The sequence below is a fragment of the Melanotaenia boesemani genome, chromosome 17 (genome assembly GCF_017639745.1).
Source record: "Melanotaenia boesemani isolate fMelBoe1 chromosome 17, fMelBoe1.pri, whole genome shotgun sequence".
Classification (NCBI taxonomy): domain Eukaryota; kingdom Metazoa; phylum Chordata; class Actinopteri; order Atheriniformes; family Melanotaeniidae; genus Melanotaenia; species Melanotaenia boesemani.
The window spans coordinates 32,699,767-32,725,948 of NC_055698.1; the positions used below are offsets into that span (position 1 = coordinate 32,699,767).

Below are 26,182 nucleotides of genomic sequence, written 5' to 3' on the forward strand. Positions count from 1 at the left end.
TAGGGACATCTAGGGACCTCAGTGGTTCCCAGGGTCAGAAATGTTGTGTCTGTTACTATGCCCGAGTAAATTACAATAAAACAGAGAAGAAAGATTTGGTTCCCTATCTAACAGAGGATAAGAGCAACTAAATCATTTCAAAACATTAATGTTTGACCTAAAGTACACTTTCAGTCTGGTTTTGGGAACATCAGGATCTAGACGATAAATAAACACCATCGTCTTGTTTTTATTAGTTCTATACTATAAAAACTATTAGTTTAATATGTCTGTAATGTTTTCATGTGACTGATTTGAGTTTGAAAATATAAAGAAAATTTTATATGAAGTAACTTCTACATCAGTTTAATACTGGCATCCATATTCTACTATAATTGATGTTATTTGCTTTATGAAGAATCAGGGGCGGAGCTAGAGAGGTAGCCCGGGTGGCGCTGCTCACCTTTTAAATCTGAATGGACATTTCTGGTGCCACCTGAAGTGACTGACAGGTTGCTGGAGGAGGAGGAGGACAGAAACATCTTTCCAGACCTGCATGGATCACCAGCATCACTCCACCAATTTTAAAGTAGTTTCTTAATTATTCATCCTTTTGAAATATTGACATGTAGCTGCAGATTTCTAGAAGAGATTTAGTTCCTGTGCAGGTACAATATTAATGTTATGTAAGGATATAAACCTGATCTTAGCATGAAGATACGTAGCAGTGCTAATCTAGTTCTATGCTAGCACTAGATTAGTTTTAATATTGTGGTGAAACCAGGTCATATTTAGTTTCAGTGAGTGTATTTAGGGACTACACATCAACGCAGTTCATAAGGACTTTCATTGGCACTAAACATAAACTATAAAGATGCTTAGAGAGAACCTCAATATCTGCGTGGACTAAGCTAGCGCTACATGATCCAGTTTCATTTAAACAGGAGGCTAGCAAGGCTGCTAGCTGGTTTTAAAGTAGCTACAGCATGAAAATGTGGAGAAACAGATCCTGGAACCAGACTGGTTTAATAGAGGATGATATAAAAGAGAAAGGAAGGTATTTCAGACTGACCGGAAGAGAAGCCATTCATCCAGATTATTCATATAAAGACGTTTTATTTATCATGCCTCTTATGTGACCACAGTTATCACTGCAGTGTAATTTCCTTTCTTAGTAACCCCCCCCCCCCGATGAAGTGGTGCCCACGTCTGCCCCCATGTATAAAAGTCTAGCTCCGTCACTGCTCAGCTGATTTCATGGAGCAGTTTTCAGTAAATATTCCTGAAGTTTTCAAAATAAGGATAAATTCAATGTTAGGACCTGATAACTTCTCTGTTATAATAAACTCTGTGCAGGACCAACACATCAGAGAGGGAGGAGGCGAGGAGGAGGAGGAGGAGGAGGAGGGAGGCGCGCATATAAAGTCAAAGCGCTGCACGCGGGCTCCAGTGACAGCAGAGAGTCTGAGGATTCACCGTCCTCCACCTCTGAAGGATTACTCTGAACATGGATCTAAACGTTTGGATTTCCGCGCTGTTGGCGACGTCCTGCTGGATTTTCTGCTCAGGTAACTTTTTCCTCCAGAAACTAAAATGCTGTTTAAAAGTTCCGGGTGCAGACCGAGTTCTGACGGTGTCGTTTCCCCGCAGTCCGCTCCGCTCCAGCCGCACCGACTCCCTCCGCCGGCAGCCCGCCGCACCACGTGCGCAACAGGCGCTGCTCGTGCGCAACTTTCCTGGACAAGGAGTGCGTCTACTTCTGCCACCTGGACATCATCTGGGTCAACACACCTGAGTGAGTGGCGCGCGCGTGCTAAAGTTTATGTTTGTTTATAATGAGAAAATAAAATCAACCTGACAAACTTCTCCTCATTCATCTCCCTCCTCTCTGTCCATCCAGGCGCGTGGTCTCCTACGGACTGGGCAACGCTCCCAGGGCGAGGCGCGCGCTCGCGGACTCCATGGCAACCTCCCGCGCACCTCGCTGCCAGTGTCACCGGGAGAACGACGGCGGCTGCACGAGCTTCTGTCTCAGGTGCGTCACTTACTACAGAACAGCCGCACAGTCCGCGCCAGTCTGTCCTTTTACCTCATGTAGGAGCGCGCGTGTCTCTGTAGCGGTTCTCACTAACATGTGATCCCGCGCGCAGGTATGACACGGAGGCCGAGACGCTGACCGGCTCCCCGGAGGATGCAGGCTGCGGGACGCGGTGCAAGCGCGCGCGGACCGGAGGAGACACGAGCGGGACAGAGAGGTAAGACAACCCGCTGTGTGGATAAAGCTGTTCTTGGGAAGACTCGGCCCACCTTAGACCAGGTCCTGGATCAAAAACTACAAGACAAAGTCTTCACATCTAGACTGAAATACTCAGCTTGTAGATTCATTAAAACAGCTTCTGATAAGTGAAACTTTGATTTAATTTTTGCTTTTATTCATTTTAATTATGGCTTGCTTTTGGTCTAAAGTTGTCTTAATGCAAAAAAATAAAAAAAACATTAAATGAATAAAAACCAAACAGAATAAAGGTTTCACTCATCAGAAACTGCGTTTTGTTGAATCAGAATTTTCTGTAGAATAATTAAGTCCAGACAGGATCTGGTCTAAAGTGGTCTGAGAGACCAAATAAACCCCACAGCACAAGGCTTAGTTTTATTTTTACAAGTAAAATAAAGTTTTCATGAATCAGAATGTCTGTTAAAGAATCTGCATGCTGACTAGAATCATTTAGTCCAGATTTGAAGAGTCCAAGTCTTTTAGTTTTTAAACAAGGCTGGGTCTAAACATTTGTGGAATCTTCTTAATGTCAATCAGAAGCCAACTTCAGTCAAGTAAATAAAGATAAACACTAAAGCAGAGTCATTAGAATAAAAACCCTTCCTGAGGGTTCTCGATCTGGATCTGTAGACTGAGCTGCATCAGTCCTGGAAAATCTGGAAAATCATCAGGAATTTAACTTTGTCATGTTCCATCATGTTGGTCTGCTGAACCTTCAGGTCCAGGTTTAGGTCTGCAGAGCCTTCAGGCCTGGGTTTAGTTCCAGGTTTAGGTCTACAGAGCCTTCAGGCCTGGGTTTAGTTCCAGGTTTAGGTCTACAGAGCCTTAAGGCCTGGGTTTAGTTCCAGGTTTAGGTCTACAGAGCCTTCAGGCCTGGGTTTAGTTCCAGGTTTAGGTCTACAGAGCCTTAAGGCCTGGGTTTAGTTCCAGGTTTAGGTCTACAGAGCCTTAAGGCCTGGGTTTAGTTCCAGGTTTAGGTCTACAGAGCCTTCAGGCCTGGGTTTAGGTCCAGGTGTCTGACCCTGGCTTGTCTTTCTGTCTGCAGCACCAGGATCAGTCCCGGTAAACCGGTTTGGCCGGCAGCGCTCCGGTCTGTGCTGAGGACTCGGCTGCTGCTGGAGACGTGGAGGATGAGACGGCGCCACCGGACCCGCTCATGGCAGGACAAGGGTTCGGTTTCTTAGAACCGATCCACACCTTCATGGCTTCATCAGGAGCGCCCACGTAGCTGCTGAGTTTACTCCAGACCGGTTTAAGGAGGACCCGGTCCAGGACTCAGGCTCTGTTCTGGACTCAAAGCATTTCAAAGACCAGAGTTGCTGACTGGACCTCGTCCTGCAGGACTTTTCCTCTTGTTATCAGATGATAATTTATGTCTCTGTTGTTATTTATTTATTCTCACAGCTCTGGAGGCCACATTGGTCCGACTCATGTTTGGTTTGTCATTTCCATGAAATGGTTCGAAGGTGCCGAATTCTGGCCAAGCTTTAATAAATTTATTCACTTATTTAACACCAACAAGCATCTCTTCCTTCATGTGTTCGTTGGAGTTTTCTGAAGAGTTTTAACTAAACAAAAAGTCAAAGTGGCTAAAAGATGAAGATAGATGAAGACGAGGAGTCTGGATCAGCTCCGTCTTCGTCTCCAACTCATCCCGATGGAATGATGCTGCGGTTTGGAGCATCTCTGGATCTGCTGACAGTCAGTCTGGGGTTATTCAGATAGTTACTGCAGAAATGGACCATTATGTACAGCAGCTACACCTCCTCTTCCTCACATCAGCTGACATGGTAGAAAATCCCTCCATCAGCTGATTTACTTCAAGTCTGCAGGAAAAACTTTGTGTTTTTGTAATTATTTAGTTTTTGAAGAGTTTGAAGCAAATGATTCTTAAATTCCCTTAAAATAAAATTCTTAAAAAATTCTAAATAATGCAGATTATGTAAATGATGAGAAATGAATTTCCATCTGATTTCAAAACTTTATAGAAACTAAAGGATCAGGTTTTAAATGCAAGACATCCACCTTCTTCAGATTGTCATCAGTGTTTCCATCCTCACTGCTGATCAACCACCTGATGGATTGATCATCATCCCAAAGAGCTTCAGGTTCATCCAGGTGAGTCTAAATATGGTTTCCATGACGAGGGCGTGCTCTGCTCTCGTCTGTGTGACGTCACCTGAACTGGCAGGAAGTCTCAGCGACGTTGTCCGAACGCCAGAGCGTCCTCCATCAGACTCACTTCCCGAGTGTCCGAGCTGCAGCTGGAGGAGATCCGTGGAGGAAAATCGCTCCATGTCCTCAGAAGCGCCAGAGCAGAGACTACGGTGTTAAAAATAAAAATACGGGTTTCGTGGCTCTGAAATCAGCTGGTTGAGCGACTGACTCGTGTCCAGAGACTGCAGCGAGTCCAAGCAGCGGCTTCAGGCTTGATTCCAGGCCTGGAAGCCTGCTGCAGGGCACCGGCTCCGTCTCCGACCTCCTTCCCTGTCCAGCAACATTAAGACTGTTACAGCTGCATCCACCACGTGATTGGACAGATTCTGTCTGGAAACCAGCAGGTTACAGAATAAAACACAAGAGCAGAAAACGTGGACTTCAGGGCTGGTCTTTAGTTCTTTTTGTTTTATAGATTTATTTATTTATTGTTTATTTCTTTACTATTATTTATGTATTTATCATTACATTATTTAATATTTGTTTATCATTATTAATCTATCATTTAAATGTAGTTTCATTCCAGATTTATTTTTCGGCAGTTATTTGGTTTGTATATAATTGTCCTGCGCGGCGGTGTGGTGGTTAGCACCGCAGCCTCACAGCAAGAAGGTCGCTGGTTCGAATCTCGGCGGGGGGGGGGAACCTTGAGGGCGTGGCCTTTCTGTGTGGAGTTTGCATGTTCTCCCCGTGGATGCGTGGGTTCTCTCCGGGTTCTCCGGCTTCCTCCCACCGTCCAAAGACATGATGTTAGGTTAACTGAGGAGACCTGTCCAGGTGCCCCTCACCTGCTAATGCTGGGATAGGCTCCAGCTTACCAGCGACCTGTAATGGACCAAGCGGTTCAGAGAATGAATCAATGAATGAATAATAATAATATAATTGTACATTCCGGCGTTATTTGTCCCTTTTCCCGGCAGCTGTAGTTTTAAGATGGCAGATGATGGCTGCCCTGCCAGCTTATCCGTCGTATGTACGGACAAATTCTTCCCTCATGAGGATGTGTCAGATCAGTAGCGGAGGTCATAATACACCAATGATAACACACATGCAGACATTTTGGATTCTGGCCTGTAAACAGAAAATGTTACATAATGCCTCTTTACTTAGATTTTATTGCATTTATTTTTATTTATTTTGTTTAATTTTTTAATTTATTATTTAAATATTTTTTATAGACTATATTTGTCTTTTCAACTTAATTTCATGGGTAAATATTAATTTATCTTTATGATATGGGGCACTTTATGGAAATAAATGACATATTATTTATATTTTTACTATTATTAAAACAGGTGACATCAGCAGGTGATTAATCATCTTTTGGAACATCCTTCCACTCCGGGTCCTGGTCCTGCCGGAACAAACTGGACTGAAGTCAAGATTTGATGCAATCTGCTGGTTTTCCTTAACTAAGCTGTTATTGTGAACTGATTTGTTTGTAAAGTCCTGAGATGACATTGTTGAGAAGTAATGTTATACAAATAAAAATGAATTGAATGAAATAGTTTGTTCTGTCCCTCCAGGCTGCCGTAGTAGCCCTGGGGAGGGAGAAACTCTAGATGTAAACTGTTCAGGGTTTAAATATGAGTTTATTTGAGGTCAGCTGAGTGTCTAACACTCAAACTTTGACCTGCTGGAGTCACTGATCCAGCTTGACTGAAGATATAATCATCATCTGCACACCTAGTATCGGTGAGACTCTTCCACCTTGCTGATGACCTTCGTCAGCTCGCCGCCATGGCGCTGTTACCTCGATGTACCTGCACACCAACAGGGCTGAACAGCAACACAAAGAACTCCCCCGAGATTTCAGCTCCAGGCACAAGTCATTAGTCTGCTGAATAGCGTGAGCGCTAACATAATGGCTCATTAGACAGCGAGGAATCTCTGCAACTTGCCAGGAATTCTGCAGCTCAGGGGACAAACAATAGAAGTCTGAAAGAGGAGTATGGGCGGGGCTCGCTGGCCTCGGCCTATGACGTCTGACTAACGCCTGGCTCTACCTCCACACGCCCAATTTTCCAACCAGCTCTCCCAGGTGTGCCCAAGCATCTCACGAAAGCCGACAGAGGGGATTAATTACTGTAGAGCCGAAGTCAAACTCAGGATCAGCTGAAAGCTCCACCAGAAACCAGACCGGGATGGTTCCTGGACCGGGGGGGCATGACTAATTCTGGGTGTGCCATCATGTGAAGAGGAGGGCCAATTATTGGAACCTGTACAGGTGTCTTCCAGCACTCTGCCTGTAATCCACCTCTCAGACCCAGCTGACCCCCCCACCAACCGAGCATCACGAATACTGAAGAACTTTACTGGAAAATCCCTAAAATATTCCTGAAATGCTGCACTGCTGGTGGACGTGTTAATCTGGATGATCCCACCCCCAAGACCCTACACTGGATGGATGGATGGATGGATGGATGGATGTGTGGGTGTGTGGAAGGATGGACGGATGGGTAATGGGTGGATGGATGGATGAGTGGGTGGGTGGATGTGTGGATGGATGGATGTGTGGATGGATGGATGGATGGGTGGGTGGAAGGATGGATGGATGATGGGTGGATGGATGGATGGGTGGACGGGTGGATGGGTGGACGGGTGGATGATGGATGGATGGATGTGTGGGTGGGTGGATGGATGGATGGATGGATGGATGGATGGATGGATGGGTGGTTGATGGATGGATGTGTGGATGGATGGATGATGGATGGATGGATGTGTGGGTGGGTGGATGGATGGATGATGGATGGATGGGTGGATGGATGGATGGATGGATGGATGGGTGGATGATGGATGGATGAATATGTGGATGGATGGATGGATGGATGGGTGTGTGGAAGGATGGACGGATGGGTAATGGGTGGATGGATGGATGAGTGGGTGGGTGGATGTGTGGATGGATGGATGTGTGGATGGATGGATGGATGGGTGGATGTGTGGGTGGAAGGATGGATGGATGATGGGTGGATGGATGGATGGGTGGACGGGTGGATGATGGATGGATGGATGTGTGGGTGGGTGGATGGATGGATGGATGGACGGGTGGATGATGGATGGATGGATGTATGGATGGGTGGTTGATGGATGGATGTGTGGATGGATGATGGATGGATGGATGTGTGGGTGGGTGGATGGATGGATGATGGATGGACGGGTGGATGATGGATGGATGGATGGATGGATGGATGGATGGATGGATGATGGATGGATGGGTGGATGGATGGATGGGTGGATGATGGATGGATGGATGGGTGGGTGGGTGGATGGATGGATGATGGATGGATGGGTGGGTGGATGGATGGATGATGGATGGATGGGTGGGTGGGTGGATGGATGGATGGATGATGGATGGGTGGACGGATGGATGGATGGATGGATGTGTGGGTGGGTGGATGGATAGACGGATGGTTGATGGATGGATGGGTGAATGGACGGATGGATGGATGGATGTGTGGGTGGGTGGATGGATAGATGGATGGACGGATGGATAATGGATGGATGGATGTGTGGGTGGGTGGATGGATGATGGACGGATGGATGGACGGATGGATGATGGATGGATGGATGGATGATGGATAGATGGATGGATGATGGATGGGTGGATGGATGATGGATGGATGGATGGATGATGGATAGATGGATGTGTGGGTGGGTGGATGGATGACTGATGGATGGATGGATGGATGGATGGACAGATGGATAGATGGATGGATAGATGATGGATGGATGGATGGATGGATGGATGGATGGATGGATAATGGATGGATGGATGTGTGGGTGGGTGGATGGACGGATGGAGGACGGATGGATGGATGGATGATGGATGGATGGATGGATGTGTGGGTGGGTGGGTGGATGGATGAATGATGGATGGATGGATGGATGGATGTGTGGATGGATAGATGGACGGATGGATGATGGATGGATGGATGTGTGGGTGGGTGGGTGGATGGATGGATGGATGGATGGATGTGTGGGTGGATGGATAGATGGATGGATGGATGGATGATGGATGGATGGATGGATGTGTGGGTGGATGGATGGATGGGATGGATGTGTGGGTGGATGGATGGATGGGATGGATGTGTGGGTGGATGGATGGATGGGATGGATGTGTGGGTGGATGGATAGATGGATGGATGGATGGATGTGTGGATGGATAGATGGACGGATGGATGATGGATGGATGGATGTGTGGGTGGGTGGGTGGATGGATGGATGGATGGATGGATGGATGTGTGGGTGGATGGATAGATGGATGGATGGATGGATGATGGATGGATGGATGGATGTGTGGGTGGATGGATGGATGGGATGGATGTGTGGGTGGATGGATGGATGGGATGGATGTGTGGGTGGATGGATAGATGGATGGATGATGGATGTGTGGGTGGATGGACAGATCAGGAATAATATTTGAAATATCCACCTCCATCAGACCACCTCACTGCAGCATCGTCCTCGTTGCTGCTTTAAAAAGAGGTGTGAACATTCCGCATCTTTTCAGCTCCTGACCTCAGAATGAAGATGAAACTGGGAGAAAACACACGCCCTCACTGTAACGTGTTATTGCTGGCGTCCATATTGCGGTTTGTTTTGCCCTCCTTTGTCGCTGTGTTTGTTTCTATTGCTAGGCAGGAGACGAAGCTCCCACTCCACTCTTTCTTCTCCCTTTCTCTCAACACATGATGAAAATCCCTCAGAGACGATGATGGATGTCACTGATGTTCAAAGAGCAGCAAAGACTTAAAAAACACATTTTACCAACACTTACTGCAACCGTCTGTGTTTTCACTGGTGAATGAAAATAAAACATCAAAGCCCTGATGTAACGTTCACCAGAGGGTTTGAATGTTTTTCACCAGCTGACAGTCGCAGTTAAAAAAAACACGAAGCAAAACTCCTTTTCATCCCCACCTATAGACCGGGAAAGTAAATTCTGAGAATTTCAGGGATAAATAAATGGTTTCCACTGGACAAGTTTGTTATGTTTACAGATATTTGTAGAATCTGCTGCAGTAACACACTGTGACAAAAGTTGCTTGAGAGTTAAATAAACACAGAAGCGTTTCTATAATATCCAGTAACATGGTTCTGGAAGATTCTCCCACCAGCAAATTAACTGGTGACAGGTGAGGGTGCCAGGACTGGGTATAAAAGCAGCATCCAGCATTTAGTTTTCCCAACATGGATGGTCACGTTGCACCACTTTGGTCTAAACTCCATCAGAAAATCATCAATAAGTACAACAAATATTTTGTTTATTTTTTATTTAACTTTCATTTACTTAAAAACACCCCAGACCATCTAAACCAAACATTAAATATTTTGTAAATTTTAACCATTAAAAGTCAGCTTGATTATTTAAAACATAGGTTTCCATTTAATAAATATTTAAAGAAGAGAGAATGATGTGCAGATGAGAAAAGGCTTGGTCACTGTGTGTTATTTCTATATATAAATATATATATATATAAATATTTTATATTTATATATATATATTTTTATATTTTAATCATCTAATGTATAAAAGTGAATAAAAACGAGTAAAACAAGCAGCCAATGATGTGTTTTACCAGCAGGTGGTTACTTTGGGTGAAGCTGCTGTAGGACTTTTATCACGGCTGCACAAACACACTTCAATGATAAAAAGAAAAAGCTGTTTTTATCCAGATCATCAGTTTTATCAGAGTTTCTTCATCAATGTCGGCTGTTTAACTTCAGTCATCACATCTGCTGCTTTTAGGACAGAAATTATCACCATGGAGACGGTTGGTGAGATGATGCTGAATGAATTCTGCATTATGATTTAGAACATGGTCGAGATGACGTAGAACAACATATAAAAGTACATTACATGCTGCATTTACTGACCCTGGGATATCTGACATTTACCCAAGAGAAGCTCAGTTAATAGTAAATATTTTGATTATAATATTATATTGATTAAAATTTTTAATAATTTGAAAGCCCTTATACAGGCCAGATTTAAACACACTGGGGCAGGGACTCAATTAAAATAATTAATCTAATTAATCGAGATGATGAGATGAGATGATGCTTTCTGAAGAAATGTTCAAAAGCATTTTTATAATGTAGTTTTCAGAAGTCCAGGTAGAGGTCCAGGTCCAGGTAGAGGCCCTGGTCCAGGTAGAGGTCCAGGTCCAGGTAGAGGCCCTGGTCCAGGTAGAGGTCCAGGTAGAGGTCTAGGTCCAGGTAGAGGCCCTGGTCCAGGTAGAGGTCCAGGTCCAGGTAGAGGCCCTGGTCCAGGTAGAGGTCCAGGTCCAGGTAGAGGCCCTGGTCCAGGTAGAGGTCCTAGAGCCTGTCATCCGTTTTTGCTGAGTTAATATTTAGGATTAATTTATTCTGCACATGCAGAGGAGATTTAGATGGAATGAAAGTTAATCATTGTTCTATTATTCTGTTATGCTGGCATCAAAATATATAAACAAATAAAGCTTAAAGACCTGGAAGGAGTGTTCATGCGGGTTTACACGTTTATAGTGGAGGGAAATTAATTAACACTGAAAAATCTGATTATTTCTCTACCAAAAGTTATAAGAAGAATATCTATAGCAAGGATCAGCAGACCTCTGGGGCCAGGGTCCTACATGTTTTAGAAGTTTCTCTGCCCAAGCACACCAGGTACAAATAAAAAGCTTGGTAAGTTCTGCACCAGCCTCTCGGTTTGCTGCAGCAGGGAAACATCTAAAACCTGCAGGACTCTGGCCCTAGAGGTCCAGAGCTGGTCTACGATCATGACATCTGAGCAGCTGAAATCTTGGATTCAGCAGGAATGGACTCAGTATTTTAAAAAGAAGCTGATGGAAACATGATGTCTAAAAGGATTCCACTCGTTCATGTCGGAGACATGCGACACACCACTGAGGGTTGGGCTGATTTCTGCTGGGGTGGCTGCCAAGTGGTAAACGTCCACTCATTGTGTCAGGTCTTTTTATATCCTCTTTAGTTTTGCTTTTCATTGTATATGTTCATGCTCTGCATTCCTCTACACTGTCAACAAAAACCTCTGAGCCAAAACAATAGCACATACGCAGGCTGTTGTGTTTCAGCTCTGCAGGAGTCAGAGGAGCAATGTGAAAATCCAGCCCAGTATCATCATTCCTCGGGTTTTAAAGCAACATTAGCAGAGTAAATGAACTTGTTGCAGCAGACTTTAACAGATATCCAGTTTCTCTAACTATGTTGGGTTCAGCTGGAGGTCACAGATTTAATCCCATCCTGAGGTGGGAAATAAGGGAGCAACAACAACATGGGACGAGCTGCTCGAGGCGCTCTGTAAATACGGGAACTTGCAGGAATGAGGAGATTCCTGACATGTGTGCACATGGATGCAACTCTGGGTGTAAACAACTTCTCTGAAGAGAGGAAGCCGACATGTCTGTGCACGGTGGTGAATCAGGGCATCGGGAAGTGGCTGGTCTCTACCTTTCTGAGCCAGATTCTTCAGTCATCTCCAACATACTTTTTAGCCGAAGTTACTGACTCATGTTGGATAAGAATTCACCAACTTCAGTTCCACTTTAAACCTACGTGATCCCACATGAAGACACGTCTACCTGCCATGTCTTCCTGAGTTCAGCAAACTAATTACTCTGGATGCTTTTACCTTGGCTTGGAGGAACCTTGGAGTTATTCTGGACTAGGATCTGTCCTTTGACTCACATATAAAACAGGTTTCTAGGACCACCTTCTTACACCTACGTAATATTCCCACAATGAGGACTATCCCGTCTCAGAGTGATGAAGGAAAGTAGTTCCAGATTGGATTATTGTTCTGCCCCTTTCTGAAAAGTTTCCATCTGATCCAAAACACTGCAGCAAAGGTTCTGGCGAGGATCATCAGAGATCATATTTCTCCAGTTTCATCTTATCCTCATCAGCTTCCTGTTAAATCCAGAATAAAACTTTCTTCTTCAGATTGAAGGTTTACTGGTGGTTACTGGAGGTTCTTAAACTATAACAGGAAGCAGAACCTTCAGTTAGACCCCTCTCTGTGGAACCAGCTCCCAGTCTGGCTTCAGGTTTCAGACCTCCTCGCTACCTTCAGATCATCTTCAAACTTTCCTTCCTAATTGTAGGACTGGCTCGGTGATCCTGATCCATCCTTTGGTCCTGCTGCTAGAGGCCGAGGCTGCTGGGGGACGTCCCATGATGCACTGGGCTCCTCTCTGCTGGGGGGCGTCCCATGATGCACTGGGCTCCTCTCTGCTGGGGGACGTCCCATGATGCACCGGGCTCCTCTCTGCTGGGGGACGTCCCATGATGCACCGGGCTCCTCTCTGCTGGGGGACGTCCCATGATGCAAAGGGCTCCTCTCTGCTGGGGGACGTCCCATGATGCACCGGGCTCCTCTCTGCTGGGGGACGTCCCATGATGCACCGGGCTCCTCTCTGCTGGGGGACGTCCCATGATGCACCGGGCTCCTCTCTGCTGGGGGACGTCCCATGATGCACTGGGCTCCTCTCTGCTGGGGGGCGTCCCATGATGCACCGGGCTCCCCTCTGCTCTCTTTACTCTCTATGTAGAAACATATGTTATCCAATATCTGTGTTGTTGCTGTCATTCATTTAGGTTTCTCTTCTGGGTCTGATGGAGGTTTTCCTCCCGGGTCCTGGTCCTGATGGAGGTTTTCCTCCCTGGTCCTGAATCTCATGGAGGTTTTCTACCTGATTCTGGTTCTGATGGAAGTTTTCTACCTGGTCCTGGTACAGATGGAGGTTTTCCTCCCTCTTCCTGGCTCTGGTGGAGGTTTTCTACCTGGTCCTGACTCTGATGGAGGTTTTCCTCCCTGGTCCTGGTCCTGATGGAGGTTTTCTACCTGGTCCTGGTCCTGATGGAGGTTTTCCTCCCTGGTCCTGGCTCTAATGGAGGTTTTCTACCTGGTCCTGGTCCTGATGGAGGTTTTCCTCCCTGGTCCTGGCTCTAATGGAGGTTTTCTACCTGGTCCTGGTCCTGATGGAGGTTTTCCTCCCTGGTCCTGGCTCTAATGGAGGTTTTCTACCTGGTCCTGGTCCTGATGGAGGTTTTCCTCCCTGGTCCTGGTCCTGATGGAGGTTTTCCTCCCTGGTCCTGAATCTCATGGAGGTTTTCTACCTGATTCTGGTTCTGATGGAAGTTTTCTACCTGGTCCTGGTACAGATGGAGGTTTTCCTCCCTCTTCCTGGCTCTGGTGGAGGTTTTCTACCTGGTCCTGACTCTGATGGAGGTTTTCCTCCCTGGTCCTGGTCCTGATGGAGGTTTTCTACCTGGTCCTGGTCCTGATGGAGGTTTTCCTCCCTGGTCCTGGCTCTAATGGAGGTTTTCTACCTGGTCCTGGTCCTGATGGAGGTTTTCCTCCCTGGTCCTGGCTCTAATGGAGGTTTTCTACCTGGTCCTGGTCCTGATGGAGGTTTTCCTCCCTGGTCCTGGCTCTAATGGAGGTTTTCTACCTGGTCCTGGTCCTGATGGAGGTTTTCCTCCCTGGTCCTGGTCCTGATGGAGGTTTTCTACCTGGTCCTGGTCCTGATGGAGGTTTTCCTCCCTGGTCCTGGCTCTAATGGAGGTTTTCTACCTGGTCCTGGTCCTGATGGAGGTTTTCCTCCCTGGTCCTGGCTCTAATGGAGGTTTTCTACCTGGTCCTGGTCCTGATGGAGGTTTTCCTCCCTGGTCCTGGCTCTAATGGAGGTTTTCTACCTGGTCCTGGTCCTGATGGAGGTTTTCCTCCCTGGTCCTGGTCCTGATGGAGGTTTTCTACCTGGTCCTGGTCCTGATGGAGGTTTTCTACCTGGTCCTGGTCCTGATGGAGGTTTTCCTCCCTGGTCCTGGCTCTAATGGAGGTTTTCTACCTGGTCCTGGTCCTGATAAAGGCTTCTTTGGCTAGATCAGTATTTTAATGAACTGGTTTACGCCTCTCGCGTGTTAACTGCTGGGATAGGCTGAACTGGATTAAGCGGTACAGATAATAAATGAATAAAAGGTTTCTATGAACACAGTTATTATTACCTGGACTAATGTGGATCATATGATGGTTTGTTTTAACTGGAGTATAATGAATTGGATTAAATTGGACTGTGTCTTGGCTTGGCTGATCAGATATTTGCATTACCAGCAGTTGAACAGGTGCAGGAGGAATTCATTGTCTGTCCCGGTATGCTACTAAGAGAGGATACTTGCCTTTAATTCCACATTAGCGGGTTAATGATGACTTCCTCACACATCCTGTGTTTGTTTGGTGCCAGAAGAGCAAGATGTGATATGGAGGCAGTTTATGGGAGATGTGACTGGTTATCTAACGCTGCCGTTGATAACGCTGCAGCTGCCACTTTTACTGATGTCATATTACGGAAAATGTTAAGTGACATGTTCATTTTTTATATCCTGTAAAAGTTCAGTATGGTCTGGGTTGGGTGGTGCGTCCACTACTGGAATCATCCAGTAACAGCTGTAGAACAGCTAGAAAAGATACGAATACAGACTGTGTAGCCGGTCGGCTGTTAACCCAAGGTTAGGAATAAATCTCTTCTCAGTGTCAGTTAAAATTATTACAGCAGAGTTGTTAACAAGTCATTTTGTGCAAGTCCAAGTCAAAATCTTTGATCTGAAATCCAAGTTTAGGCTGTAGCGCTAAATTCATTGCTGCCATAGATGTTTATATTAAGTTCTTATTACAACAGCTAACAATAATAATAATAATAATAATAATAATAAAAATTAAAATAATAATAATAATAATAAAAAAATTTAAAATAATAATAATGATAATAATAATAATAAAAATTAAAATAATAATAATAATAATAAAAAAATTTAAAATAATAATAATAAAAAAATAAATAAATAAATAATAATAATAATAATAAAAATTAAATAATAATAATAATAATAAAAAATTAAAATAATAATAAAAAATTAAAATAATAATAATAATAATAATAATAATAATCCATCCATCCATCCATCCATTCTCTTCCGCTTATCCGGAGTCGGGTCGCGGGGCAGCTGCCTAAGCAGGGAAACCCAGACTTCCCTCTCCCCGGCCACATTCACCAGCTCATCCGAAGGGATCCCGAGGCGTTCCCAGGCCAGCCGAGAGATGTAGTCTGTCCAGCATGTCCTGGGTCTTCCCCGGGGCCTCCTTCCGGTGGGACGCGCCCGGAACACCTCACCAGGGAGGCGTCCAGGAGGCATCCTAACCAGATGCCCGAGCCTCCTCATCTCCTCTCGATGTGGAGGAGCAGCGGCTCTACTCTGAGCTCCTCCCGGATCACCGAGCACCGGTGAATAATAATAATAATCAAAAATTTTAAAATAATAATAATAATAATAAAAATTTTTTTTAAATAATAATAATAATAACAATAATAATAATAATAATAATAATAATAATACTACACTGCCTGGCCCCCAAAAAAATCCCCCCAAAAAGAAGAAAAAAAGACCATCCACTGAAATATTTGCTCGGACGTCCTTTCAGCAGCTTCTCTGTGCCATCGTCTCAATAAGCTTCAATGTCACAAGATTTTTTCCTCCAGGCACTGAGCCATCAGGGAAGATAGAAAAACCTGCCCATTATGTATATTCAGTTAGTGAGCTGACCTCATTCTTTAGGCACATAATGTTACTGAACCTAGACCTGAACCTAGACCTGACCAACTGCAGCTACCCCAGATCATAAACTGCCCCCACAGTAGCACTGGGGATGATGGCTGCATCACTTAATCTGCCTCCTTTCTTACCCCTGATTTCCACCGGGTGTGTGTTAGCCATGTTAGGGCTGTGCCGCGGCCTCCACTGCTATTCAACGGTTTGGTTTCCACCAGACGGGCGACAAGACATTCATCCTGGAACGCGGACACCCAAACGATTCTCCAATTCTCCTGTGATTTAGTGATCTCGCAGATCCAACTAGGTGGACTGCACTCACGGGCGCTCCGCATCCGACACGCTCCTGGCGCCACGGAAGTCAGAACAAAACGGTAGAGCAGCCGGAACGCTGCACAGACGCACCCGTCTGAAATCAGGGGTTAGCCTGATGCTTCCATCACTGGAACAGGGTAAATAATAATAATAATAATAATAATGCATTTTATTTCTTGGCGCCTTTCAAACACCCAAGGTCACTGTACACAAAAAGAAAAAAATAAATAAAAAGACAATAAAAATATAAATTACATAAGAGTTAAAAGAGATAACGGACATTGATATAAAAATTACACAAAACAGTCAGTATACATGGGTTATAGGGAGTAGGCCAGTTTAAACAGGTGGGTTTTGAGTGCAGATGTGAATGATGGAAGGGAGCTGATGTTCCTAATCTCAGATGGAAGTGAGTTCCAGAGCTTTCGCTCTGCTCCCCATGGTAGAGAGACGGGCAGAGGGAACAGTAAGGTGAATGGAGGAGGATGACCTGAGAGCACGGGAGGGAGTGGCAATATGGAGGAGATCAGACAGATAAGGAGGGGCCAGATGGTGAATACCTTTGAAAGTGAGGACCAGTAACTTATAGTTAATTCTGTATTTTATTGGGAGCCAGTGGAGTTGTTGAAGGACAGGGGAAATATGTTGAAAGGAAGAGGTGCGAGTCAGGATACGAGCAGCAGAGTTCTGGAGAAGCTGCAGTTTCTGAAGTGATTTATTGGGAAGACCGAAGAGGAGTGAGTTACAGTAGTAAATCTGGACTCATCAGACCACATGACCTCCTTCCATTGCTCCAGAGTCCAGTTTTTTCTCTGGTTAGCCTCCCTGGTTAGTGGTTTTCTTGTTGCTACACAGCTGTTCAGTCCCTTGAGTTCCTTCACATTGTTCATGTGGTTAATTTATAAAGCGCTTTTCATGCCGAAGTGCTTGAAAAGTACTTTATGTGCCCCCCCCCCCTAAAAAAACCAATTCATGCATATTAAAATAAAACAAGCCCTCACACACCACGATAAATAACATAGCAATTAAAAGTTTCTCACACACTCGCACACATGCGCACACACACAAAGCTGTTGCCCCCCCATTTTGCACAAACATGACTCCCTAATTTCTCTCTCTAAACTGAATGTAAAGTAAAGAAAAGTAATAATTGTAAAAAAAAAAAGTAGTATAAAATGAAAATTAAAACATAAAATAAATGACATAAAATAAAATTGAGTTGAAAGCTAAGATAAAAAGGCTGAAAGCCTGTTTTTAAAAACATCAAGTTTCATCAGCCCTGAGGTTACTGGCAGGCTGTTCCACAGATGAGGACCGTAACAACTACCAGAGGACCCCACGGTCGGCGAGGGCTCATAATTTAAAAGCAAGCCAGATAAATAAGAGGCCCAAGACAACTAAGACATTTATTAACAACTACATGACCCTTGAAATCAATCCTGAAACCCACGGGGAGCCAATCCAGCTCTGGTCCCACCCTCTGGTGCTCGTCAGAACCAGGCGGCAACCTCCGGCGGTAAAATGTGAAGCCTACGCGAAGTACAAAAAACTGCAGTGCCCCCCTCGTCCACTAGGGGCTCCAAAACAGAGCAAATCCCCATAGACTCCCATGTTAAAAAGACCAACTTCACAGCAGAAATAAACATGTTTAAAGTCTGGTACAAAAAAACATTTTAGGAATAAAAGGTCAAGTTTACCTTCATGACAACTGTGAGGGGGTGAATTTTTTTCTAACTCAGCTGTTCGGATGTTATTTAATCTTGAAATTTGGCATAATTAGGGCTGTGTCCTTTTGATTGACAGGTATCCAATATCTGTGGCAAGAAGGGAGAGTGCAGCACAACCGCGGTTTTTAGCCGGCTAACAGCTTCTTAGCTTTAGCCTGCCTACCTTTCTTTAGCTTGTTAGCTCACGTTAGATCCGAGTTGGCTCAGTTATCTCTTAGCTACAGGCAGCTCGGACTTTGATAGACGTCAGTCATCCACCCCCACGTTCACAGCCCCCCTCTCAGCTCCGCCACTTTGCCCATTTTTGTATTTTCCATGCATGACGACAGCAGGCGTGACGCTGCCAAGATGGCGGTGGTGGGAACGCCCAATGAGCTTCACTTTTGCTCTTCAGAAACCTACGGGTGACGTCACGGAGGCTCCGCCCATCTTTTATATACAGTCTATGGTCAGAACTCTGCTGAGTTCTGGAGTAATTGCAGGTTAGAAATGGACTTTTTGGGAAGACCATGAGAGCAGACAAAAAAGCATCAACACCTCGGTGCTGAGAAGAGAGCGAGAAATGAGTGGACTCTGGAGATGTTTTAAGATGCTAAAATCCTGCTTTGGTGACGTTTCTAATGTGGGAAATAAAATCCAGCACAGAGTCAAAAAGAACATCCAGGTTTCTCACACACTGCAGCAACAAATAGCAAAAATCACAATAAAATCATAAATTACATTAAAATGATTAAAGCAAGATGAGTTAAAAGTTACCGTGTAGATTTCATGCATAGACATGAGAAAAGAAAAGTTTTTAACCTGGATTTAAAAATGTCGACATTTAGTGAAACTTTAATCTCCACTGGCAGCAAAACAGCTAAATGCTGCTTCTCCATGTTTAGTCTGGACTCTGGTCTGGACCCTGGCCTGGCTTCGGGGACTGGACTCTGGTCTGGCCTCTGATCTGGGCCTTGGTCTGGTCTCTGGCCTGGAATCTGGTCTGGACCCTGGTCTGGACCCTGGCCTGGCTTCGGGTCTGGACTCTGGTCTGGGCTTTGGTCTGGTCTCTGGCCTGGAATCTGGTCTGGACTGACCCTCTTCTCTTTGCTACCATCTCAGTCATTGCACAGAAACGTGTTTTTCCAGGATAAACAGATAAAGTGCTGCAGGGTGACGGAGCTTCTATGAAGTAACAGGTAAAGTTTGAGTCTGGATTTATAAAGATGTTGATATTTCTGGTGTGAATATTTCTAGAGCAGCTGAAAGCCTTGCTGGTGGAGGTGAGGAGGACAGAAAGAAAGCCGATCTGAGCGGGGTGGGGTGTTAACCTGGACCAGGTCAGACTGATGAGGAGAGGAGGTAGGCGGCCTTGGATGTAAAGAGTATTTTTAACTGGCTGCGATGTTTAACTGGAAATCGGTGAAGCTGTTGCTGATGGAGGTGATGTGGTAGATGGAGGGGGTTCTGGTTCTAACCTCTCCTGGTCCGTTTTAAAGTGGATGAAGGTGAAAAAGGTTAATAGACTTTATTATATAGCACTTTTCTAGTCATGTTGACAACTCAAAGCCCTTTACACCACGTCACATTCACACACACACACACACAAAGCGAGTCTCAGTCGAGTCTGAAGTCCAAGTCCCAGACCCGAGTCCCATGTTTACATCCAGGTCAGAGCTGCTGCATCAAAAAGGTTCATCACCGAAGAAAACTTTTATTCTTTTTACTTGTGTCTGTTTTATTCTCATTTCACAAACTTTCTCAACTTCTCTGGTAAATTCGCTTTGGTCTCGTGCTTCTCGGTAACCTTCAGATCGGACAATGTTCATTAATGGAGGGATTCTTGCTGCTGTGCAGGGACCGATGAAGTCCAAAGCAACGGCGAGACGGACACTGACATCACTGCTAACCATCAACCGTCATCTGCTTCGGTTATGAAAGCGTCTCTTTTGTTTCTCTGTTGTGCATTCCAGACATTTTTCCTGCAAAGCTTTGCCCCATTTCCCAAAGCGTCTGTCAGTGTGTCCCCCCACCACGTCCCCCCAGCCCGGTGCAGCAGAGGTCCACGGTCCGACGGGTCCCGGGCTCCCGTCATGTCAGAGGGAAGGCGCTGAAGTCGGCGGAGTAATTACAGCACAGAGAAGGTAAATTCCTACGCTGAGCTGCAAACACATCACACTGAGAGAAAACAGAGCAAGACTTCAATCTAAACCCACCACAGAGACATTTTCCTGGTGAAAGTATCTGAAAATAGCTTCTCTACGTATTTACATGTCGTTATTATCCCCTTCCCACTCAACAAGTTATTTCAAAACAGCTTCTATGTTTTATCTCAGAGATAAAAACTGGGTTATCTTGGCTTGTTTAGCCTTGTTTGATACCACATTTAAAACATAATTACATCTTTTAAAACCCAACACAGCCAACATTTAAAGCAGACGAACGTCTCCGTCACACAAACACAGCGGCTCGTGCTCACGTCTCATCCAACCCGGGGTCCCCCAGAGAGCACAGGAGGTCCCCGAGGCCCTTCACAGCCAGCATGGTTTGCATTAAATGCCACACTGACACCAGCTGAGGTGTTTTTTTATTATCTGGTGTTTCATGCACATGGTACCAGAGTTCTGGGAGCCTGAAAACACTTTGCACCATTTCATTAATGGGACGTCTGAGAAACGCCACAGTAGAGATGATTCATACTTATTTTGAAAAAGAAAAAACTAAGGCTCTATGTTGATTATTAGCTTAGCTTTGGTTTTATCAAAGGAATCAGACAGAATGCATAATTTATAATAACAAGCAGCTGAAGAAGTCTGACCGGCTTCTGTCGCTTCAGGGTTTACTGGACATAGCAAGACTCATTTAGAGAAGCAAACTCCGGTCCCTTGAAAACCGGGTCTCTTGGTCCAGACTAGAGTCGAACTTTGGTCCAGCTGAAAGTAGGGTTTTCCTGGTTGTGTGAAAGCAAACGGAGCATCCAGTGAAGCAGGGACAGGAAGTGATGTAGATCATGGCGGATATCTTACTGGACACATTCTGCTGGAAACCGGATCAGGTTTGAAACCAAAGTAAAACCAGAAACCAGATGATCCTTTTTTATGATGAAATGAGATAAATAATGCTGTTATCATGGATCATTGTGGATTTACCAGAATAAAACTACATTTAGTGACTGGATTGTAAACCTCCTGGACGGGACAGAAATGCTGGAAACCTCGAGGATCTAACAAGGTTTTAAGGGTTAAATAAATCTGTGCAGGTCTGACCGAGTTGCATCATAATTCTTCCCTGGACAACATCAGACATGAAGCTGACATTTCCAGCTGTGTTTAGGTCAGAAAAGGGCTTTAAAAAGTCAAGCTTTTCTAAAATTAAAGGGGTGAAGAATGAGAGCCTCCGAGCTGAAGTTTCCTTTAAAACTTAAATATGATGCATAATAAGTTAAACTGGAACAGCTGGCAGTGTTTTGTTTATTTATTTTTGAAAGTTAGTGAGCTAAACCACCGGAACAAACAGTTAGGTATCCAGTTTGTGACACTGAAGCGGCCTGAAGCGCTGAGCTGCTGTTTCCCTACCATGACTGGGCTGAATTTAAATAAACATCCATTACAGGCAGTTAATTTGACTCCATCTGTCTGCACACGACCACATTTCCTAAATGAAGCCCTGGAGACACAATCCAGCAGAAAGCCTCTAAACTGAGTTTCACTGTTTATCTGAATGTGTTTGAGGGTGAAAAGCTGCGGCCTGTCATTAAGCGCGAGACTGTTTACACCTTCAGCTGCTGTATCTCCTCCGACTCGGAGCTGCAGCAACTCTCCGACCGAGTCGCCCTGCCCCGCCGCCGGATAACACACCCTCTTCCTCGCTGCTCTGCTGCTATCTGGCTGAAACCAAACAAGCTTGTGTGCACCTGCAGCGCGTTCCCAAACAAAAGTCAAACTTTGTCAACAGCCGGCGACCGAGCGGGAAACTAGCACATCCTCAGACGCCTCAAACCCAAACAGAGAGCCAGATTATCACGACTGAAAGTGAACTTCAGCCCATACTGACAGCAGGGATGGCGATGACATAACACGCCAACACAAAAGCCGCAGGGTAAATATAACTCCGTTTAAACAGCAGCTCGCAGCTACCTGAACTCAGAATAATCCATGATGTTAATTAACCCTTTAATGTCCTGCTCTTCCTTTTAGACTGTAGTTGATTTTACTAAAATGTGTGGAAATAAACTCGCCTGAGCCATCTCTACTACCGGTTTTGGGCATGTAACATGAAAACTAAGTGTTTGTAATCCAGTTACTGTTCCCAGCTTATTAACTCAGTCACAACCATTTGTTAGACAAACAATGTTTGTTTTTACTGTTTGTTCGTGGTGGAAAGAAAAAATGCAAAGAAATATTTCTTTCTTGCTTTTCTTTATGCAAACTTTAGAGTTAATGTCAAGTTTCAGCTAAAAGCTGTGATATGTGGAGTTCCTCTGGGGTCTGTCCCGGGACCTTCAGATTCTATATTAATGACAACAAGTAGAAAATAAATAGAATTTCAAATTAACACTAAACATAAGTAAAATTAAACCAATAATAAACTATCTCAGAGATATGTTGGAAGGCCTGTAGAGACGTGATAAATAACACCAGGCTGTTTAGTTTTTATTTATGTTTTACAGTTTCACTTAAATCCTGCTGGTGTCCTTTTATACATGATAATGTTGAATTTAATGTTAAATTTAACATTCAGTGTTTTAGAGGAGATTTCAGAATATCAGGATTTATACCACCGTGTGTTGGAATAAAGCTGGAAAAATATCCATTTCAGCCTTTTTTATTAACCTTGCCCTGTCCAGCTTCACAGGAGAGAGGGAGATTTCACTAAACTATGTTTGGTTTTGTTTATTTAAACCCGTCTTGTTGTGTATGTTTTGCATTTTGTCAATAAATAAATAAATAATCAGTAAAAATCCCAGAGCAAAGATAGACACATGACCTAAAGGTGACTTCAAACCTCCAGCAGCATTTGGTGGGAGGAGGAGGTTCGGCACACAAATCATCTCTGCTTCATCTGCTCCTACTGTGGGATTTACCACCTTGATTGATCCCCTCTGAGATCTTTATGGGGGCTATTTGGGACTCCATTCAGGGTGTGATGACCTTTCCTGGGAAGCAGTGGGCAGGGTGGTGAAACGAGGGGGTCAACCGAATCCTCTGCTGTGGACAACGTTCACTGTCTATAACTGTGTCTTCATTACAGTTTTTCACAAAATAAAGGCAGTATTTATAAAATTTTGACCAAGTGTAATTGGGATTTGCGGGTGTTTCCACTGAACAGTGTAAAATCTCGTCCTGTGAGACTCTCCTCTGAGGAGAAAGGACATTTCTAATTCTTTGTAAAAGATTTCTGTCGCCTCCTGCAACTACTTCCTACTGCGCCATCGTTACATGAAATAAACTGGTCACGTGACCCCCTACGTCACGTCCGGGGCGTGTAAATGCGATTACACCTTTGTGACATGCTTCTAGATCGACACGTCTGAAAACCCACCTCACTGAATCTTTGAAACCACGATGAATCTTTGCAGTTTTTAAAAAGATGGTTTCAGACCTAAAAGCAACTCACCAGGAGCCAGCTCCTACAACATGAATCAACATTTCATCATAACACCGATCTTTAGCATGAAAGCAATTCCTGTGGGTGCTTATTTTAGTTTTTTCTGCAACTTTCTAAAAGTTTTCTTTTAATTTTGAGATAACCACTGAAGGCAGCAGCTTGTATCAGGAGGAGGAACTGCAGCAAAACGAACAGTCGCCACGTGAGCCTCAAAGTTTAGTGCCATAAAATCCACTACAAAACAGGAAATGTGATCATTAGCTGAAGTGGCTGCAGGAGAACAACAGATTTCATCTTGTGGAAACTTAACTTGGAAGGGAAATCTGAAGCTGTTTTATTCAGCCAGCTCCTGGGTTGAACAAAGAAGGTCTGGAGGGGCCAGTTTTCAGACCAGTAGGTTCATGTCCAAGACCAGCGCATTCCTTTGTTATGGTGTAGTATTTCCTTTTTACTAATAAGATGACATTTTTTATTAGAGAAACAAACTTCTTACTCCTGGATGGTCGCCTTCATGCTGACACATTCTGCTTTAAGTAGGAGTACCCATCTGATCAATCAGATTTAATCTGTAGAGTCCGATCTGAGCCAATCCCAATGCTCTGCAGTCACTAATGTAGTGAAATGTGTTAATAGTCATAGATGTTTTCTTCTTTTTGCTCCTTACAGGAACTTTGGTTCAGCAGTTTAGTGATTTGAAGAGGGAGTGTTGGGGGGAGGGCGGTCTGTCAGACCATTACAGCACAGCGGACATGAAGAAGACACCTGCAAAGCCTGAATCTTCTGCAGCTGTTACATTAATGTAGATATCTCCTGCAGGTGTCTGACAGGGTTACCGGAGTTCAGCCTGAATCCTGAACACCTGCAACATTCGTAGTTCCTGCATCAACTGCAGAGGACAGGTGGTAGAGTTACTACATCTACAGCTGACAGGTGGTAGAGTTACTACATCTACAGCTGACAGGTGGCAGAGTTACTACATCATCTACAGCTGTCAGGTGGTAGCGTTACTACATCATCTCCAGCTGACAGGTGGTAGCGTTACTACATCATCTACAGCTGTCAGGTGGTAGAGTTACTACATCATCTCCAGCTGACAGGTGGTAGGGTTACTACATCATCTCCAGCTGACAGGTGGTAGGGTTACTACATCATCTCCAGCTGACAGGTGGTAGGGTTACTACATCATCTCCAGCTGACAGGTGGTAGGGTTACTACATCATCTCCAGCTGACAGGTGGTAGGGTTACTACATCATGTACAGCTGTCAGGTGGTAGGGTTACTACATCATCTCCAGCTGACAGGTGGTAGAGTTACTACATCATCTCCAGCTGACAGGTGGTAGGGTTACTACATCATCTCCAGCTGACAGGTGGTAGAGTTACTACATCATCTCCAGCTGACAGGTGGTAGAGTTACTAAATCATCTCCAGCTGACAGGTGGTAGAGTTACTACATCATCTCCAGCTGACAGGTGGTAGAGTTACTACATCATCTCCAGCTGACAGGTGGTAGAGTTACTACATCATCTCCAGCTGACAGGTGGTAGGGTTACTACATCATCTCCAGCTGACAGGTGGTAGAGTTACTACATCATCTCCAGCTGACAGGTGGTAGGGTTACTACATCATCTCCAGCTGACAGGTGGTAGAGTTACTACATCATCTACAGCTGACAGGTGGTAGAGTTACTACATCATCTCCAGCTGACAGGTGGTAGAGTTACTACATCATCTCCAGCTGACAGGTGGTAGAGTTACTACATCATCTACAGCTGACAGGTGGTAGAGCTACTACATCATCTCCAGCTGACAGGTGGTAGAGTTACTACATCTCCAGCTGACAGGTGGTAGAGTTACTACATCTCCAGCTGACAGGTGGTAGAGTTACTACATCTACAGCTGACAGGTGGCAGAGTTACTACATCATCTCCAGCTGACAGGAGGTAGGGTTACTACATCATCTCCAGCTGACAGGTGGTAGAGTTACTACATCATCTCCAGCTGACAGGTGGTAGAGTTACTACATCTACAGCTGACAGGTGACAGAGTTACTACATCTCCAGCTGACAGGTGGTAGAGTTACTACATCATCTCCAGCTGACAGGTGGTAGAGTTACTACATCTCCAGCTGACAGGTGGTAGAGTTACTACATCTACAGCTGACAGGTGGTAGAGTTACTACATCATCTCCAGCTGACAGGTGGTAGAGTTACTACATCTACAGCTGACAGGTGGTAGAGTTACTACATCTACAGCTGACAGGTGGTAGAGTTACTACATCATCTCCAGCTCACAGGTGGTAGAGTTACTACATCATCTCCAGCTGACAGGTGGTAGAGTTACTACATCATCTACAGCTGACAGGTGGTAGGGTTACTACATCATCTCCAGCTGACAGGTGGTAGGGTTACTACATCATCTCCAGCTGACAGGTGGTAGGGTTACTACATCATCTCCAGCTGACAGGTGGTAGGGTTA

The 26,182-nt window shown here is 44.8% G+C and overlaps 1 protein-coding gene across 1 annotated transcript; it reads left to right on the forward strand.

Annotated features, from left to right (window-relative positions):
• The first annotated feature begins 1,256 nt into the window (after nt 1-1,256).
• Nucleotides 1,257-4,137, forward strand: edn1 (endothelin 1). Its single transcript, XM_042012509.1, has 5 exons — nt 1,257-1,547; nt 1,630-1,774; nt 1,880-2,014; nt 2,130-2,234; nt 3,300-4,137. Exons 1-5 carry the CDS (start codon nt 1,487-1,489, stop codon nt 3,436-3,438), a joined length of 585 nt encoding a protein of 194 aa, XP_041868443.1. The 5' UTR covers nt 1,257-1,486; the 3' UTR covers nt 3,439-4,137.
• Nucleotides 4,138-26,182: the final 22,045 nt, after the last annotated feature.

Coding starts and splice junctions, on each gene's coding strand:
- edn1 (XM_042012509.1), top strand. CDS start 1,487: ATGGATCTAAACGTTTGGATTTCCGCGCTGTTGGCGACGTCCTGCTGG. Junction 1,548..1,629: donor CTGCTGGATTTTCTGCTCAG/GTAACTTTTTCC, acceptor GTTTCCCCGCAG/TCCGCTCCGCTCCAGCCGCA. Junction 1,775..1,879: donor ATCTGGGTCAACACACCTGA/GTGAGTGGCGCG, acceptor CTGTCCATCCAG/GCGCGTGGTCTCCTACGGAC.